The 20336-nt window shown below is 33.9% G+C and overlaps 1 protein-coding gene across 13 annotated transcripts in view; it reads right to left on the bottom strand.

The window, feature by feature from the left end:
• Rbm26 (RNA binding motif protein 26) overlaps nt 1–20336 on the bottom strand; it is an 85934-nt gene continuing 65598 nt past the window's right edge. For 10 of the 13 annotated variants that reach the window (XM_008849107.3, XM_008849113.3, XM_008849106.3 and 7 more), the window contains 4 exons: nt 18932–19132; nt 16094–16180; nt 7805–7918; nt 5479–6217 (listed from right to left, as the gene is read on the bottom strand). In XM_008849107.3, the coding sequence (XP_008847329.1) occupies nt 6128–6217; nt 7805–7918; nt 16094–16180; nt 18932–19132 (492 nt within the window). In that variant the 3' untranslated portion in view covers nt 5479–6127. Of the gene's footprint in view, nt 709–5478; nt 6218–7804; nt 7919–16093; nt 16181–18931; nt 19133–20336 lie in introns of those variants that run through there. The other 3 variants (XM_029554079.1, XM_008849112.3, XM_029554078.1) reach the window with 3 other exon arrangements.

The raw sequence follows: 20336 nt of genomic DNA, 5'->3' as shown, positions 1-20336 counted from the left end.
TTAGGCATTTAATAGATATTGTTCAATTTTATAATTCATGGGTGATCTTTTATAATTTGAAAAGAAATAAAATTATTCTCTTTGTTTTTTAAGATGTAAGAACTTTTTAAAAAGTCAGGGGGGTAAGTGGCTCCAGCAATCATATCAGTTAAGTATACTCATAAGAAATAGACAAACTTAAACAGTGTGTAAAAAGTATTTTATCATCTGCTCAAAATTATTTTAAGTGGCTACCCTAATCCCAGAAATACATCATAAAAATAAGAAAAATTAAAGCCAAACTTGTGTTTAACTTTTTAATTCATTTTCATCATTCTAAATTTTTGAATTAATACTATCATGGCTTTATAAATTTCCCAGACACAATTCTCAGTTCGGCTGAGACTGAATCTATTTCATTTAAGGTAACTAAAGGCCTTGTTTCTTCTTAAAGTGTTTTACAAAATAAATGACTATAAAGTAAGGGGAGAAAACATTTATGAATAAGGTCATATACAGCATACTTTCAGATACACTTCTGGACTCGGATGTACTCTTACAGAACTGTAAAGAGGAAACAGTAATGAGGTACATGTAAACATCTACTAAGACTGATAAAGGACAAACCAAATGATAGGATGGTATTATCATGAACAGTAGTCTCCAGACAGGACAGGTGTCTTGCTCTTGCAGTCAAAGCTAAATTCAGGCAATGATGTTCTCTCTCTGCTGGAAAAAGAGAACACTTATTAAAAAAGAAAAAAACAAAGAAAAGAAAACCTGAAAATTACAAATGAATGCAAAACTGAACCACACTATAAATTACCCCTAACTTCTCTAAACAATTTTTAAAAAGTGTATTTGGGAAGAATCAAAATTAATGTTACAGATATATTACATAAAAGATTACCTCTAAGCTAAAATTATTTTAACAAAGCCTCTCTGTATCATGCTTTCAAAAAACATGAAGCTATAAAGATTACAACATTATAAAATGGCTACGATTAAATTTTTTTTTTTTTGTAAGGAACTCTCATAACTCTTCAGGTAGCATTTTTATAGAAATGTAAGCAAAGAAATTCTCATCTAGACACTGCAAATAAAAATAAAAACAAAAACAATTTTCTTAAACTTTCCCAAAGATTTCAAAAGAATTACAAAGTATACCTAATTTCCTTATCTCCATCCAATGATCATTTCATTCTCGAACCATCCTTATAATGACAATGAATTCTACACTAAGCACCAAAAGCAACAACAAAGCTCTACAAAAGGAACACATCAAAATGAGACAGGGCCTAGCACCTGAAGTAAAGCTGACTTTAGATGACAGGAGATGAGCGTGTGGATGAAATAAAGATGGGGGTTCAGAAAGAAGCAAATGTAAAAACTGATACAAGAAAGTGAAATTTTAAAATGCTTTAAATTCCATTAAATAATGAGCACAAAACCTACTTTCATTAGAAATGATTGGTGACAGCATTCCTGTTCACCAAGATTTCTTTCCTTCCTAAGAGTCGGGAAGCTATTTCGAATATTATGTCTCATCTGCTAAGTGTATAAGAGACAAAAAAAAAAAAAGAATCACTTTTCTTAAGGACTGTATACATACCTTAGAGCAACTGAGTTGCTCTTATAGTTCAAGAAGTTAACAAAATAAGTTTCTTATATCTAGGAAATGGCTGTTCTCTTTTTGTCTTACAAATACTTTACACTGCCACTTAATTCTGTATTTAAAGTTTCCATTTTTAATTTATAGAATTTTGGAAGAAGAAAAGTTCTGGGAGAAAGATCAAGGAGTAAGCAATCCAAAATTTCTTGCAGGATATTTCTGTTTTAAAGGCTAACTGACTTTTGTAGGGGGAGAGGAAACTTACAAATGTTTATATAAATTCTAGAACTGAAGTTAGCTTTCTGTGATTAATCTATATTCTTTGTGTGCAGGATTAGATTTTGATAAAAATTTTATGATACTCCAAAATAGCCACTGATATTTCAACAAATGAAATAAGAACGTCTGATTTCTTTTTGAACGATTATATCCAATGGTTAGAGTTCAAGTTAAGAATGGAAATACAGTCCCACCCAAACAGTTCTGGTAACAAGATACTTTCTTCATTGAAGGTTAGCCATATTTGCTATAAGTAATCAGCTCCAGCTCCGACAGTGAGAACTTATCTTCATAGTAAGCTACTTGTTGTCACATTTGATCGTATTACAATAATACAAAATTTATGGATATTCTTGCGTTCCTACAACATGTTTTCATTAAATGTTTGGGCATCAGTTACTTATTTTTTAAAATGTTACAATTATCTGATAACATTTAAAACAACACTGTTCAGAGGGAAAATGTGAAATAACAACTCAACCATCCCTTGCAGTAATCCTAATCAATCTTTTAACCAGTAATATATAATTTCTCTCAATTTTTCCTTAATTACCTACACTGAGTTTAATTCTTTTACCACTCGCAACTCTACCTGCACAGCCAAATGTGCAAAATAAAGCAACAAATTTATCAGAAGAGCTGCAGAATTTAAAATGTTTCTACTTTTAGGTGGCATACTATAAAAGGAAAGAATGAGATGAAAAAGAGGATATAAAACCCACATTTGTTGGAAAACTAACTATATGGCAGGCAAATACTTTTATTTTTAAACTGAGTTTAGAAGGAGAAAGTTATCATTGGGAAAGGGAAGTACTTGTAAATACTGACATTTACCTATACTTTACAGGCTGAATGCAACTTGTGCTGGCAACTGCAAGGATTTGGAAACACTATATATAAAACCAGGAAGAGATATTATATAAATTACTATTATACCCAAATCTAAGTTGTTTGCAATGATGAAACAACATCAAATAGGAAGAACTGGTTTACAGGTATTAAATTTTTTAAAGTCAAACACTAATGTACCAAGAGGGAAACTATACATATATATGAAAGAGATCTTAGAGATCATCCAATCCAGCTTTTTATTTTATACACACAGAATCCGTCCAGGTAAGGAAAGAGGCCTGCCTAACGCTACAGTTAGTTGCAGATCTGAAGATAAAAGCTCAATCTCTTAGCTATCCATACTAGATCATCTTTGGACATAAAAATATTTAGTGAGATGGACTAGATTGGTGTCTCTCAGCATTTCTAATCACATATTCTAACAAAATCCCAAAGATAAATTAACCCCTGGAAATGACTAAAGCATTTAACATTCCACAATCTGAATGCCTTAATTGTTGGGGAAATTTCTAGGATTACAGATGTCTACCCCCATGTGACCCCTGTGATGAGACACTTAACCCTGTTTTTTAATAAAATGGTTCCAATGACTGAGGAGACTACCAGGAGAGATTATTGGAAAATTGATAAGAATTAACAAGGGAGGTAATTGTTAACCTCATTACTATATACTTAAATATGCATTCACTCATTTCATCCAACAAACATCTGAGTGCTCACATGAGCCAGGCTTTATGATAAGTACTAGAGATAAAAAGATGAATAAGACATGGTCCCCCCCTTCCTAGAGGAGCTTGTAATCTAGTGGGGAAGACAGACATATAAACCAGATAAATTTTATTACAACATCAAATATTTTAACAAAGATATGAACAAAGTGCTAATTAAAAGGGAAGGTAAACATAGGAACTGCCTAATGACCAAGAAGTCTACTGATTCTATGCAATATTCTGAGGTAAGGACTGTCACGGTTACTATAAGCACAATCTCATGTTTGAGCAGTAATTAGGAAGAAAGCAGCAGCAGAGTTTTGTTTTTTTTTTTTTTTTTTTTTTTTTTTTTTTTTTTTTGTAAAGTTGGCAATGAAACCACAGTGCCTATATACAAAATCTATCCCTTCCATTTACTAGCTATTACTCTATGTAAGTTACTCCATTTCTATCAGCCTGTTTCTTTATCAGTAAAAGGGAGTTAATTACCATCTATTTGAAAAAGCTGTCAAGTTCTAAATGAGAAATATCAAAGTGCATAGATTACTAGTATTTATAAACATACTCATGAATTCAGTAACAATACATTACTATGTAACATTGTAAATAAAAATCTTACTAATGTTTATAAAGGTACAATTGTAAACCTATTGAGTATTGGGGACATTTAATCCTCATACTAGGGGACCAAACTGAAACATATTTGGTCTTCTGAGTCATTCAAAGTAACATGGCTGAAAATATTTTAAATTTTATACTAGGGAAATTGATTAGCTATTGATGGACTGAACTAAACATAACGTAATTTCAGTGACATTTCCAGAGAAATTTATATTTTTGAAGTATCAGGTTAAAGTTTACTCATCAAATTATAAAGCCATGGAGACTTAACTGGCCTTTGAAAGATTTACTTTCTTTATAATACCTGTTTGGTGTAAAGAGAAGAAACGTGAGCCTCTGCCAATTTGGCATCTTTCACGACTACTAAAAAGAAAAGAAAACAAACTTACCTAATGGATCAGAATAGCACAGTCAACATACAAGAGACTACATAAAAATATACAACAGATCTAAATAAAATGAGTAATTATTTTAACAAATGAAATCTGCGTTTGAAATTTTAAATATAAATGTGTACCAATTCCAATTCAAAACATTCCTATAATGTAGTATTTCCATCAAAAATATAAAACTTTAACCTCAAGTGTAAAGGGAAAAAAGAAACACAAAAATAGCATCCACAAGGTACTCCGCTAGCAGAAGATAGAATTACTGATGGAATTACAGTTTTTGATTGTGTTGGCCCCAATATAAAAAAACAAAGTTTTATTAAAATGTGATTTTTAAAATATCACTATAATATTGAGAAGCAGAAATACTTGCCATCAAAACAAGGAATTTTAAAAGGTATATATAGTAATCTCCTACCCTCTTATTCTACAAAGAACGTATTTCCTGGAAAATGCTTTGTCAACTTTCAATGATTATATTCACTTACTAGAGAAATTCACTTTAAAATCACAATATTGTTGCAAATGTCAAATACTTTTATACAAGCATAGCAAATGCACACTTAAAATATCAGACTGGAACACTTACCAAACAGTGTTTTCCTAAAGTAGTATCTATAGTACATTTCTTTATTCACACATCTTCAAATGGTCAAGTTTTCTTTGATACATCCAAAATGTAATATGATGTTTTCTTATTCACCAAATGTTAGCTCTACTTCAAGTCTGGTTCCAAACTAATCAGCCTGCTTTTAAATTTTAAGACATCTGTTGAAAATTTATAGGATCAAACCAAACTGAAGTGGTATAAATTTTAAACATTGGATTGTACATTATTGTAAAGGTACCATTAACCATTATTACTGATTATAGCTTCTTTTGTGGTAGTTAGGGAAGGGTAGATCACCATCTGGAATGGTCTTTCGTTTTCTTTTTTTCCTTTTTTTTTTTCTGGGACCTAGGGGCTAGGCAAGTGCTCTACCTCTGAGCTGTATCCCTAACTCTTTTTTCTTTTTTCTTTTTTTTTGGGGGGGGGGTAACTGCTTTTTTTTTTCTTTTCTTTTTTCTTTTAAGAGACCATTCCACTTTATTTTTAGCATCCAGATGCATAAGGACTCATATATAAAGCAGTCATACACCATTATCATTAAAACCCATGTGATAAAATACATACACAAGTCCAACAAATGGCTAATACATAGTAAAGCCTAAGCATACTACTATGTAATATTATGAATACATAACTTGGAGACTTTAGTTAAGAGTACTATGTTATCTATTCATTTTTGAAAACATTCATTAAGATTTTAAATGCAAATTCATTCCTTATTTGGAGTAAAACAAAATCCTCTATATTATAACAAATACTGGGTCATAAGTATTCAAATCTATTCATTAATTTACAAATAACCCAAAGAATTCTGTAATGTTCAATAGAAGTATGTAATAAAAACATTGCATATGTTCTATTGTGATGTCTTTAGCAATTGTTTACTGAAATAAAATGCAAACATCAATCTTTCAAAATACAAGATCAGAAGGTAGTTTTCTTCTTTTATCTATTTGTGAAATCCATCTTCATATTTTACCAAAAATTGTTTTTTACAAATATGTAAAAGTACATTAGATAATACTAATGAAACACAAGGAGAGTTCTAGCATATGCAGATCAATGATCAGTCAAATCATCTTCTCCAAGAACGAGATTCATTGTCCTCTTCTTCTTCATCATCATCTTGAAGTAATGAGTCATCCACCAAAGACTCTTCCTGAAACTTTAGGTTAAAATGTATTTAGGAATTTACCCAAAACAAAAAGAAAGAAAAAAAAAAAAGGTAACACTTTTAAACACTGTTCTCTCTCAAACGTTGAATACAAAAGGTTATTTTTATAACTCCAACATTGGAGAAAACAAAGTAAAGCAGTCTCCATCCACTCAATGAGACATCTCTACAGTACTTATTTTACTGCTTACATGAAGCAAGCAGTAAAGAATCACCAAATTAAGACTGTACATACCATTTATCCTACTCTAACAAATAGTGCTATCTGCTGTACCTTCAAAACACTGCCGAATACGTCTTTTAAAAAAGACATCAGTTTCACTTAACTTATCCTAACTCTGAACACCAAATCAACCAATGACTTACATAAAAATTCTACAATTTTTTTTGCTACATATAATCTTTTATTTAAAAAAAAAAAATCTTTTTTTTCCCCATTCCCTTCATAAAAACTTCTCAGACTGCTTTCCCAGACTTTCCAAAATACCTAATACCAGGAGCTCTCCTGCTTTTCTCCCCATTCAATTCAAACTCATGGAAGGACAAAGGTATAATCTAAAATATAAAATGACAAATCATGTACATGAGTTCCAAATACACATTTATTCTTGCATTTGACTATGGATATGTGTAACAAACTTAAAATGCTCTTCAAACAAAATGAAGTGCCATTATGAAAACCTAGCAAAGGTTAAACAGAATCATTTAGTCCTTCACCTTACCTTCATTTCTTAAATCCTTCAATTTTTTTTCATGACTAAGCAAAACAGTTGCTTATTTTAAAACTGTTGGTCCCAGAGGACTTTCTCAAATTTGCTGTCCTACATGCTACGTTTTAGAGCTAGCAGGCTAACTCCTGTTACCTGAGAAAATGCAGTCTTCTGCACTTATCCTGAAGCTACTACTCCACTGAAAATGATTTCTCCAGTATATTCCCAGGCCCAGCACATAGCTATCATTCAGGGCTCAGGTCTACTGTTAATATACCTTTATGATTATTATTTATGGACAGACACAATCACTGTTTCCTTAGGGTTCCCATAGCATGTTGTTCAAATCTTCAGCACATCAATATGCCTGTTATTTGTAATTAGTTTCTTATGTTTCTGCCACCACCCTCCTTGCCAGATTATAAGCTCCTTGTTGATAGGGACCGTGTCTTATTCATTTTTGTGCCCATCACAGAATCTACCATTTCATTCTCAAGAACTAAAACAATGCGAATTAAAATAAGAAGCCTGAAATGTTAATACAGCAACTTAATAAAATACCCTAAAACTTAACATATTACAAGATTTCCTGTGGATAAAAATCTAATGAATAATTATTATCTTCTAAAGTAATTGAAAACTGAGTATATAATCACATTCTTTTTTGGGGGGTTAGCAATCCATAATTCTTCTCATTAATCCAGAAAATATAGTTGTCTGCATTTATCTTATATCCCCCATCTGGAAAATGGCTCAGGAATAAAAGTTTTATGTTACAATCACAGTCATAAAAATCGCATTTTATATAAGAACTATGAATAATGAAAGAAAAGCAAATGGGGAGGAAAGAAAAAAAAAAATCACATACTTCCTCTTCATCAGGTTCTGCTTCTTCTGTTTCCACGGCTGAAATATTAGTTATTGGCTTATTCCATGCCAGTTTTAAATCCTGCCCTTTGAAACGAGCTCCATGAATTGCAGCCTAAAACAATTAAGAATTAATATGTAGTGTCTAATATTTAAAGAGCTAAACACAAATGACATTGCCCGTTCATTTGCTTCTAGGTTGTTTACCTCTCAATTTACGATTATAAATTACTATTTATTTTTATGTTTTTCTTTTAACTTCCAAAATCATACCAGTGATTCAAAATACTTTTATGTAAACAATTTCTCATCATTAAGTACAATTACTTCACTCTTGGCCAGGATTTGAATAGAAGAAATATGTCTGCCAGCATACACCACAATGATAACTGCTAGTTAAAACAGCAATCCCAATACACATCAAGAGCTTGGCTGTAGCTTCTGAATCAATGTCAGACTGATACATATAGTAACTATTAACTAGAAATCTTTAACAAAAATTATTTTGCATAGTGTCACACATTATTTTCTAATTACATAAAATCATCACAATTACCATAAAATATTTTATGTGTAACTAATGCAAAATATAAACAACTCAAGGTAAAGGGAAGGGAGTAATTACTGAAAACTACAGTATTTCCTACAAAGTATTTTATAACTATGATAAAACTTGAACTCAGGAAACAGTCAAGTCTAGGTACTTGCTACATTAAGCAGCTGGCCTGGAAACACTGCATTTAAAATAGTATGAATGAACATAAATCAATGTTAGTAATGTATCGAAATAACTCACAGTCACAAAAGATTTATAGCACAATCTCAAAGTATAGTATAATATGAAATGTAGAAACAATTACATGTTCAATGACATCTGAACATGAGTTGTGTGATATTAAAATCCCTAGGTATAAATTTTAAACCTGCACATATAAATTTATGATAAATTTAAAAGATTTTATGCCTATTAAAATGCAGCTCAGAGTTTTTGGTTCATGGTCTCATCACAATGTCATACAACTATACTTCAAAAAAAATATCATATATAAGTTCAGAAACAACTTGAAAAAAAATTTTGGATGTGTGTTTGCCTGCGTGTATATATATGCACAGCATGTGTGTCTGGTGCCTATGGAGGCCAGAAGAGGATGTTTAATCCCCTGGAACTGGAGTCAGAGATATTCTAAGCTACCATGTGGGTGCTGGGAAGCAAAGCTAGGTCCTTTGCATGAACAAAAAGTGTTCCTAACTGCTCAGCCATCTCTCCAGCCCCAACTTGAAATTTTTTGAAGCTGAATTCATTACATAAAAATAGATTACTATCACATGCAAAATGTTACCTCTAAAACTCACTTTTTTCATTCAGTTTAAAAAAAAAAAATCTAAAGAGTAACAACAGTACCTACAGTAAATTTGGAGGTGGGGGTGTTGTTTTGTTTTTGAAAGTCTGCCCATGTAGTGTACACTGGTCTTGAACTCAGATTCCTCCTGCTTCAGCCTCTTACTCAGGAATATTATAGGTCTATACTACCACACCTGGCAACAACAGCTTATTAACAAACTTTGTTTTGAGACCAATATATAGCCCTGATTGGCCTGGAACTCACTATAATATAGACCAGGCTGGCTGGCCTCAAACTCACAGAGATCTATTTGCCTCTACCTCCATAGTGTTGGGATTAAAGACTTGCCCCACCACACTCAGCTTGACAAAACACTTCTTTTGTTTTGTTGTGGTTTTTTTGTTTTGTTTTTTTGAGATGTGGTCTCACTATGTAGCCCCAGCTGGCCTGGAACTCAATATGAAGACCTTCCCAAGCTGGTCTCAGTCTCACAGTGATCCATCCACCTGCCTCTGCCCTGAGAGCTAGGATCAAACAAGACACAAGCCACCATGCCTGGCTTGAAAAAATGTTTCTAATGACCTAATTTTACACATCTCTATAGTCACCACATATTTCAAATTGATACAGTAAACTTAAAAGTTTATTTATAGAGTTTATTTTTAAATATTTTACTCGATGGGGTCCTGGAGGTCTCCAAACAACATAGGCTATTGCCAGAGTCCTTGGTTACAAACCATTTCTACATGCTAAGACTCTATTGCTGAAGAAACCAGGAAACTTCCTTTTCCCAGTTGGCCAGCTTTTATAATGCTAGAAGGTACTAAATAATCTTCATGGGGAAAAGACATCAATGGTCCTATCCAGTACTGGACATTGCATGTCACAATACAGACCAGCAGTCAGGAAAATGTATCCACTGGTACTGAAGTGGCAGGATTGTTTTAGGTACCTGCTTTCTGAATAAATCTGAGGTATGTTAGACAGGTGGGAATTTCATTCCTGTACTGTAAACCTCGTCAAAAGCATGGCTGGGAGAATTCATAGGCCCTAGGCTAAAGCCTGTGATTGTTATTTTTCTCAATGGTTATGGTGTCAAATTGCCTTCTAAGTATTTATATTTATACCCTTAGACCTGGGCTATTCTCAACAATGATCAAAGGCACTTCTTTTTGCAGTGGCAGCAGTGAATATAGAGATGCATAATTATCAAAGCTTAAGAGAGACTGGGTGCTCAACCCAAAATGGGACACCTTTACTAACCATCTCCACCACCCCACCAAGGCTCAAGGAACATTGCAGAAGAGACAGAAAGAATGTTAAGAGCCAGAAAATGGGGAGGCATGCTGCAAAATACAGTCTTTTGGACATGACCTGGCTACCACACTCATGACTCAGAGCAGGTGTGGTTACTTGCACAAGACTTACACAAAATCAGGACAGTCAAAATCCTGGCACAAATGGGAAATGATCTCTCTGCCCTCTACCCAACCCCTTACAGAGGAGCTATTAGCAACTGATAACTGCTAAGGGAGAGGGGTTTCGTTTTGTTTTGTTTAGTTCTTTTTCCCAGGGTATTCCCACTGGTAGGTTTCCTATGCTCTAGTGGATAGCTCAATACAAATGCACATATAAGCAGCATTAACTGGACTTGGTTTAAAGGAAAAAAAGGAAATTGAGAGGGGAAAAGCTGGATGGGTATGGAGGAATTGGAAACGGGAAATGGGGATTGGATATGTTTATTTTATCCATGTATGAAATTCTCAAGTATAAAGAAAAATTACAGTAAAATTTTACTAGATGAATTTTCAAACTATCCTTTAAATAATTATTTTTAAGTGTTTATGCTGGGGTGGGCTTTTGGTGGCTGTGAATGAAAATTCCAAGAAAACTGCACCTTAAAACTGAACATTCTAGGGGCTGGAGAGATGACTTAGCAGTTAAGAACACTCTTGCAGAAGACACAAGTTTGAATCCCAACACCCACATGGCAGCTAACAACTGTCTGTAACTCCAGTTCCAGGGGATCCGACAGCCTCTTCTGTCCTCCGCAGGCATTGCACGACACTGGACTTACCTATATGAAGGCAATACATGCGTACACAAAAAATAAAAAATAATAATAATGATAAAATATTTTTTAAAAAAAACTGAACATTCTAAAAAGGCTGATCAACTCATTAGAACTTCAGTGATTATAGAGAGTTTGGAATGTTGTGGGTCCAGAGCCTAATTATTTATGTTGGACTACCTTTAGACCCCTCACCCCCATAAATAGCCACTCCTAGACCACCTTTGTTTCTGACTTAATAGGTTGTCACTAATAGACAAAAGCCTTTGGAATGTATTAACTTAGCAGATCACCAACTTCCTTCCACCAACCAAAAGGCTGAGTGTCATCAGATAGCAACTGAGGCTTATGACTGAGATTTCTCTTTTTCTATAATCATCTACTTAATGTTTCCACAAATGTATTTGAAAATCATCTTGATTTATGTCTTTTCTTTGTTCTGTCGCTAGAAAAATGTCATGAAACTGTTACTACGTTGCAACACAGAATCGGGGGTAACCTGAATCTGTGTTCCTGGGCCATGGTCACTCATATTTGGTTCCATAAAAAAACTTTTATCCCCTTTGAGATGAGAGTTGTGCATATAATTTCTGGTCCTGTCCATAACCCCTCATCCATGCGCCTACAAGCAATCCCAACAAAATTCACTGTTTCACTAAGCTGGACTTTGACAGTATCCTTATTTTGGTTTGTTGTCAGTTCCCTATCTATGGTAAGTAGATGGCTGTTCATGTCTCCCCAGAAATAGTGTCACACAAAAGTAGCCTACAGTAAAGTGGGAAGGAAAGCATATACACATGCAACAAAAGAAAAGGCTGAAAATCTGATTAGAAAGAGAAAAATCTATGAAATGTATTTAAATGATGGGCTCCACATCTTACATGGGAAGTGGCTCTGGAGACAGAGGGGAGGGGAGGCTATGCAAAATTAATCAAGTTTAATTCCTGCCTTTGAGTCTGAATGGATATTTATGAAATGTGGCCTTTCATAAGCTTATTTAATGAGAAAGCCCTTTATAAGGAAAATTCTTGCAGAGCCAGTATTGCTCTGCCAAAACTAGAGAAAACGGACCTAAGGTGATAACGCTTATATAGTAACTACACTAATAACCACAAATATAAAAGACACACAAAATCTAATTTTTAGAACTTATAAAGACCTCATTTGAGCCAGGCATGGTGGTACATGCCTTTAATCCCAGCACTTGGGAGGCAGAGGCAGGCGGATCACTGTGAGTTCGAAGCCAGCCTGGTCTACACAGCAAGTTCCAGTCCAGCTGGGGCTACAGGGAGACCCTGTCTCAAAGGACACCCCCCCCAAAAAAGACCTCATTTGTTTAACTTTTGAATTCAAGGTATATGGCCACATTCTCAGAAGCTTCAAACCTACAGTTAACTACTTCTAGTAGCAGTGTCCATCACAGAGAAGTACTTAATACTGAAATCAGTTAAAGCACACACAAAAACCTCTTTGTACATAATTTGATTACTTAGATTGAATCAACTTGTATATATTATTCTTGCTATAAATTTACCATTTCCTCAAACAGCATCATCAACATCTGATTGCTGATTTAGACCATCTCTACAAATTTAAGTCTGCACTTCTAAGTTCAGATATCCAAATCAACAGTCTTAACAGTGATGACTCTGTCTCTACTCTGTTTGATTCAACAATTACTCATTTTGATAAAAAGCATTAAAAAAAAATAACAAGTGAGTTTACTACCCTCAAGAATAAATACCTTAGACATACACAATCAGTAAAACATCAGACTACTGAGAATTGAGGGATCGGTGTCAAGAATTTGTCAGAACAAAACTCTTTCTTTTGATACAAATCAAACAGCAGCAACAACAAAACTACACCTTTCCGAGCTTAGGATTATAGGTTTTATCTTTCAAACTGATTTTAAAATAGATATGTAACTATTTATATTCTGAAGCAAGAGCCTAGTTTCCTACAATCCTACAAGGAAAACAGAGTAGAAAACAACTTCAGTTGTGAGAATGACTTTTATTAATGGACATAATCTAGACTTGTGACTTTTAAATAACACCATGAAAACCATGGCTCTTGCATCCCAAGATGGGGCATCTCCCAGACATCCTCAGTCTGGTACTTCACCCAAAAAGATAATGAATGTGGGTATGCTTGATAATTAACATATCAAAACACTGAAAGCACAACGCCTATTGAACAACAGAGGAGGTAGGGGAAGACTTGTGACCTTGGATGAATGTGAACTGTTTGAACTGTTACTTTCCCCAACAAGGCTGGACAAAACATTTTTGAATAAAGTATGGGTGTAGTCTGACAGGGACAGAGTGGAAGAATCAACTCATTCTGTCAATGAGGACACAGGTCACTTCATCCACAAAGGTTGAGGGGACAAGAAAAATCCATCAGCACAGGTCTAGGAGACAGACAGTTCTAATAGACAGCTAGCAGAACTAGTGACCTCCAAGAGTTCAAGCCCATTCTTAATACTTAAGAGTCCAGTCTATTTGTTCAGGTGATTATGATGTTGACATAATAAATGCAGTATCTAGTCAGTCACTGAATGAGAGACTACTTCTTCCTGTTCTATCTGGAAAGTTGTGCTTTGTGGCAATGACATAGTTGGAGACATGACAATAGAAATTAATAGGAATTATGTTCTAACTAATGAGTCAAATCATAAAATAACCAAAAGTTAATGCTCTGCTTACACTTTTATTCTTCAAAATACTTCCAACATTTTTACTGGGGAAAATTCTCACTTTGTAATTTTATCTTAACAATCTCAATGATAATTCTTACAGCTTCACTTTGAAATAATATTAAGCATAAAAAATTAAGAAAATATTCAATCATCTAGAAAAATGGTTCAGAAAAAAAGCATAATGTAATAGTTAAAAGCTAACAGTAGCAAATGATGACAACTTTCTTTCTTGGAAAAGCCTACCCTTTTTCCAAAGTTTATGTCATCTTACATTTTTTCATGTCAGAATTTCCTGGCTTTTTACATAATGATGGTGATACTAAGTGGCAATCTTTTATGTATTTCTAATCTTCCTTAGGAAAGCAAAATATCGGCATTTGTCAAAACACTAAATATTAAAATTCTTAAACATTTTATTCACTGAAATCCAGAAGTTCAAAATAATTTCCTATCTATACCTATAGTTTCAACTTAATTTTTCATTCATTTCAAAACAGAGAAAGTTAAACCTTTTGGCTTAAGGAAATGTTCGTGGTGAAACAACTCATAACTTCATTTTAAATGTTTATCATGGCAGTGGTAGCTACTCCTTGTACACTCTTAAGAAAATACAAGTGAAAGAGTATTCACTCTGCATAGGTAAATTTGATTACTTAATTTGACCTTAGTAACTTATTCAATGTTCATATAATTCAGTGTAAAAAGCCTCTGATTTCTATTTTAATTGTTATTAATTTTGAAAATTATACATAATACCTATATACATATAGGTAGAAAAGGCAAGAATCATGGAAGAAGTGTATGTTAATTCTTATTATGAGCAAAACTTTATAAAAAATTTAGGGACTGGAGAGATGCATCAGTGAGTGAAGTGTTTGCCCCACAACCATGAGCACCTGAATTTGTATCTCCAGGACTGACATAAAGTCAGACATAGCAGTGTCTGTCTTTAACCCTAGTGCTGTGGGTCAAAGATAAGCAGAATACCCACTGCCAACCAGTCTAGCCAAAATATCAAGTGCCAATCTCACTGCCAACCAGTCTAGCCAAAATAGTAAGATCTGTCTCAAATTCAGTGACCCTAATCTCTTACAATCTTGCAAGAAAAACTGTCTCAAAAAATGAGATAGAAACCGACATCAACCTCCAGCCTACACACACACACACTCACTCTCTCTCTCTCTCTCTCTCTCTCTCTCTCTCTCTCTGCTCTCATTAGGCAATATTTTAAGCATTTGTGTACAATTACCATTGTTTCACAGTATCACTACTTCTTAGAAAATAGAGATGCTCCTCAAATTGCCTACCTCAATTAAAAATCATAACTGAAATCATCACTGTAAGAAAAAGCCTTCAAACTTGTGCTCAGTAATATATGCTAAAGATAAAATTTTATTAAAGTTATACTTAATTCACATATACAAATGTCTTAAATTCTCATCAACTAAGTTTGCCTTTATTTTTAGAACAGGTCTTTATATAAAAGATTCTAAACTAGGGTTTTAGAGATAAAGTTGTAGATGAACTATACATCATCTCTTAGGCAAATAGTAGCTGTCTGTTTGGGGGTATGCTGAGCTAAAGATGCTCTAGAATTCTACCTGATGAGACTGGGAAGTAAATGAAGGATTAAAAAAAAGGGTGGGCATTAGAATTAGACTTCTCTGCTTCTATCTTAGATAACTCTTACCATTCATTCTAGTAAACTTTGTTCTGGGCCAGATAAAACAACAACACCATCAAAAAAAAAAAAAAATCAGGTGGAAAGAAAAGTGGCTCTAGCTCCTGTAACAAAGAATTCATGACATCTTCAGATAATATAACTGAAATTTGAGTTGATGTCTAACCTCATGTACATATTGGGGGAGGGGTCTCTTTTTGAGACAGGGGCTCTCAGGCTGGCTTCAATCTCACAGAGAGCCATCTACCTCTGCCTCCCAAGTGCTGGGATGAGAAGCATGTGCCACCATAACTGACCCATACATTTATTTAATTACATTATGTTGCATACACATTTCCTAACTAAATAAGGACATTAGTTGTAGGCTCAAATTGCTCTTCAAATATTTTACCTGTTGTCAGAATAGGTAAACTTTAAAAAACTCATTTATATTAAAAGTTAAAATAATAATCATTTAAGTCTGGTTTGCATAAACTATTTTTAATACTTACAGCTTCTGCTTCTGCTCTTGTCTTAAATGTAATTACTGCATGAAGTGAAGAGTCATCAATCTGGCAATCCTCAATTTCACCATATTGCTGCAAATTCAAAAAAAACAAAAATTCCTAGAAATAAGTATCCTGAAGCACCCTAAACCCCCAATGGCATTAAAATACTATTAAACGTAACCCAGAATACACAATAATTCATACTTGTTGACAGAAAATAGTAATTCCTATCAGTAATTGAAATTTTAAGAGAAAGTGTGGTCCTATCTTTCAATCTCAATTCTAATTCTAAACCTTCCAGAACTGGTAAAACTATACTCTACTGGTATCGAGCTTAATGAACAAAACACTGGTCAAAGACTGAACTTTCTTACTGGCCTCCTTATTGTTCCAATCTCAGGACATGATAAATTTGTTCTCAGGTAGCGTACTAAATCCTCGGAACACATTATTAACTTTTCATCATTGCCAATGGGGGGGGGGGGCAATTTTCAGAAAATTTAAGTAATGTTCCCAAGTAATTAAGTGAATTAACAGGGTAAGGGTGTAGGTCTTTTGACCTGAAAGTTTAACATTAACTGACCATGTTTTCACTTATTATATATTCCAGTGTCATCCAAACTTTAGAACGTTTAAATGCTAAGCACAATATATTGTACCTGGCTTGAGATTGTGTATTTTTTCCCCCACATAAAAGATTTTTCTATGATAATAAAGGTTAACACACCAAGTTTCAGTCCTTTGTAAATTATTTAAATTATTATCAATATTGTTCTTCTCACCCCAAAATAAAACTATAACCATAAGGCCATTAAATGTAAGTTTACATAATCAGTGTAAACTTAAGTTATTTAATCTCTTTAAAGTTTCATTTCTTCATCTATAAAATGGGCACGATAATCTACTTCATAAGGGTATTCGAATAATTCCTAATGTGCCAAGTTATTTTTAAAGATACAATAATAGTGACCATAAAACAAGTACTCTATAAGTTTTGGCTATAATTATTATTATTACTGGTTTCACTGGATAATTTTAAAAAGCATTTTTTAACCACAATTATAGAAGTCAATTGTCCCTAAGTTTTTTTTTCCAAATCTTGCTCATGACATTGAAATATATAGTAAGTGAAAACATGGTCAGTTAATATCAAATTTTCAAGTCAAAAGACCTACACCCTTACCCTGATAATTCACACTGAGACTAAAAAGCTACACTTTAACTGATTCTGACTTAATACTAGTAATTTTCAAATATGAATTACCACAACTAACTTTTCAGTGGAGTTCATAATTCCAAGTTCATGAAATAACTTCCATTCAGTTTCTGAATATTTTTCAAAATATCTTAAGTTTCAGCAAAACACATTTACAACAAACTCTTGGATTATTTTAGCATACTGACTGCTAGTTTCCTGATTAGCTGTATAACTATATTAAAGACACAAGTTATTTGGATATCCTTTCCTTTGCGGAAGTGTGGAAGTGGGGTACATAGCAGGGAAGAGTTGGGCTACATTATTTCCAAGTTGATTGTTTCCAAGCTCCTTTCTAGTTCTCTGATTCTTTATCCTTTTGACTCCATCAAGCACAGGACTCTCCAGACTCCTCATCCTAAATATTAACATGTTATTTGTTATTTCTTAAACATCAATTACTTCTTTTAAAATCTCCTTACATCCTAGCAAAATATAAACTACTAAAAGTTTGGACAACAACTGTCAAACATATAAATCTAAGTCATTAGTGTGTTTAGTAAGTTGAACTTGGCTATTAATTACCTTTGTAGTTTACTCCAACTGATTTGTGTTTAACTAATGTATCTAAAAGCACTGAGAGTAAAGAACTGGTAATTTACATCTCTGAAGTAATTACCATGATGCTGAGGGTAACACAGATACTTAGCATTAACCTTTTAAACTAAATTTTTATATAACGCTGTGAACTGAAATATTTAAGATGAAACATTGCAATAGGAAAAATCTCCATTCTGCGTATCAGGTTAATGCATACCAGAAGTCCAATTTAATAACAGACGGACAAGGAATAATCATTTCTTCCTCTCCCTCCACCCACTTTTGAGACAGGACCTCCCTCTAGCCCCAGCTAGCCTGAACTCGCTATGTAGACAGTCTTGGCCTTCATCTCATAGAGGTCTACCTGCCTCTGCCTCCTGAGTTCTGGGATTAAAAATGTGTGCCACCACATCTGACTCTGCTTTTCCCTTTTAAAAAAGAAAAAAAGAAAACTACTTTATTTTATGTGCATGTTTGCCTGGTTTTATGTAAGTGTACCACATGCATCCAGTGCTCACAGAGGTCAGAATAGAGTATCAGCTGGTACTGGAGTTACTGATGGTTGAGCCACCATGTGGAGGCTGGCAACCAACCTTACTAGATAGACTCTTAGACTATATCCTTGATACGAGTTAGACAACTTTTAAGATCACACATCAAATTTTATATTGCTTTCAGTTCTAGTCAGCCATATCAAGAGCATACTATGAACAAATAAAACTTCATTTTCATGTTTTAAAATTCCTTATATTATCGGTACTAATCTACTCATGATGTTCTCTTTGAAACAATGAGGCTCAAATCAAATTAAGTTTATAATAGTTAAAGGTATGTCTAGTTTAAAAATTATAACATTTTTTCCTAGATAAAAAGACCCTACAGTTCTTATTTTATAAAAAGTTGATAAAAAATTACTATGGACTAATCAAGTCCTGTGTTCAGATCAATGGTTAAATTACTCATATCATTTTTGTAATTTCTTCTTTAATTATATTCTCCACAATAATCATCACCAGTAATTATTTTACTAGGTGGTAATAAAATACCGCAAAATGAGGGAGAAGATCTTCTCTATCACTCTCTGTAAATGCAGAAATCTCCAATGCTCTGGGTCGGTGATCCACCACAGCATGCCCAGGAACCCCTCGCCCTCGGCCTCTACCCCTGCCTCGGCCATGAACTGCACCTCGACCTCTTGTATGGATTCCTCTACCACGACCAGATGAAAGAATCCCACGTTTAGCAGCCTAGAAGAGAAAAGACACAGGTTAAACAATGTGGACATTAAGTATTGAGATTTCCAATATGGAATGCCTGGAAACCATTAGTGTTTCTGATTTTGGACTTTCAAATTTTGATATATTTGTATAAGCTTTATTTGTTAAGCATTCTGATTTCTAGATTAGGAATACTATAGCTGTATTAGCTCAAGCCAAGTGTTACACTTTTTGTAAGTGTTTCAAATTTCTATGCTGTTTGAAAGTCTATTTAGGTTATCAAATAACATTACAGGTTCCGAAATTACTAAATGTGCCCTATTTTAAAAGAAATGTTATTACATTATTTATTGTGTGTGTGTATGTTGATTTGTGTGTTCCATGGAGCATCTGTGGTGGTCAAAAGTAAGTTCTCACCTTCTACCATTTAGATATCAGAGATCAAATTCAAGTCATCAGGCTTGGCAGCATGACTTTACTTACTGAGTCATTTCCTCAGCCTACCCTTTCTGGTGGTTGTTTCCCAAACTAACTTCTTACACTAAGAAAAAAAGAACACAGGATAAAAAGACTGGTAACTTCAAAAATCAGGTAAATAGAGATTTTAAGATCTACCTACATAGGTAATTATTCTTACATGAGCTAGACCCCAGCCTCTCCAGTTATATGTAACTTTCAAAATAAAATGTTCCTATTTCTTTGCCTGTTGACTCAACTGGTACAGCTTATCTCAAATTCATCATTTTGATCATTTTTCCTAACATCACTATAGAACTACACAGTACTATTCTATCATATCACTTATTTTGTGTGGTACATCATTCCTTCATTCCACAAGTATTATGTGAGCACATGTATTGTGTAAGTTAGCCTTTAACCTCAAGAAGCTCAATTCCAAGGCTGTGCAGTTGGTCAGTAGGTAAAGTGCTTGCCATGCAAACATAAAGATTGAGGTTTGATCCTAAGCACCCAACATAAAAAGCTGGTCATCACAGCACAAATCTATAATCACAGCACAGAGGTGAAAGAGACAGGCAAATCCCTGGGTGTTGCCAGCCAGTCAGCCTAGCAAAATCAATGAACTCCAGGTTCAGTAACACCTTGTCTTTGAAAGATAAGGCAGAGATTGAGGAAGAAACCCAATGTTAACCTTGGGCGCCAGCCTCCATAAGCACATACACACACACACACCCAAACATAAAGAGCTCAATTCCTAGACAAGTAAATTACTGAG

The sequence above is a fragment of the Nannospalax galili genome, unplaced genomic scaffold (assembly GCF_000622305.1).
Source record: "Nannospalax galili isolate Female #2095 unplaced genomic scaffold, S.galili_v1.0 scaffold140, whole genome shotgun sequence".
Lineage (NCBI taxonomy): Eukaryota > Metazoa > Chordata > Mammalia > Rodentia > Spalacidae > Nannospalax > Nannospalax galili.
The sequence above is the reverse complement of the archived record's forward strand: the minus strand, read 5'-3'. Positions and strand labels throughout refer to the sequence as shown.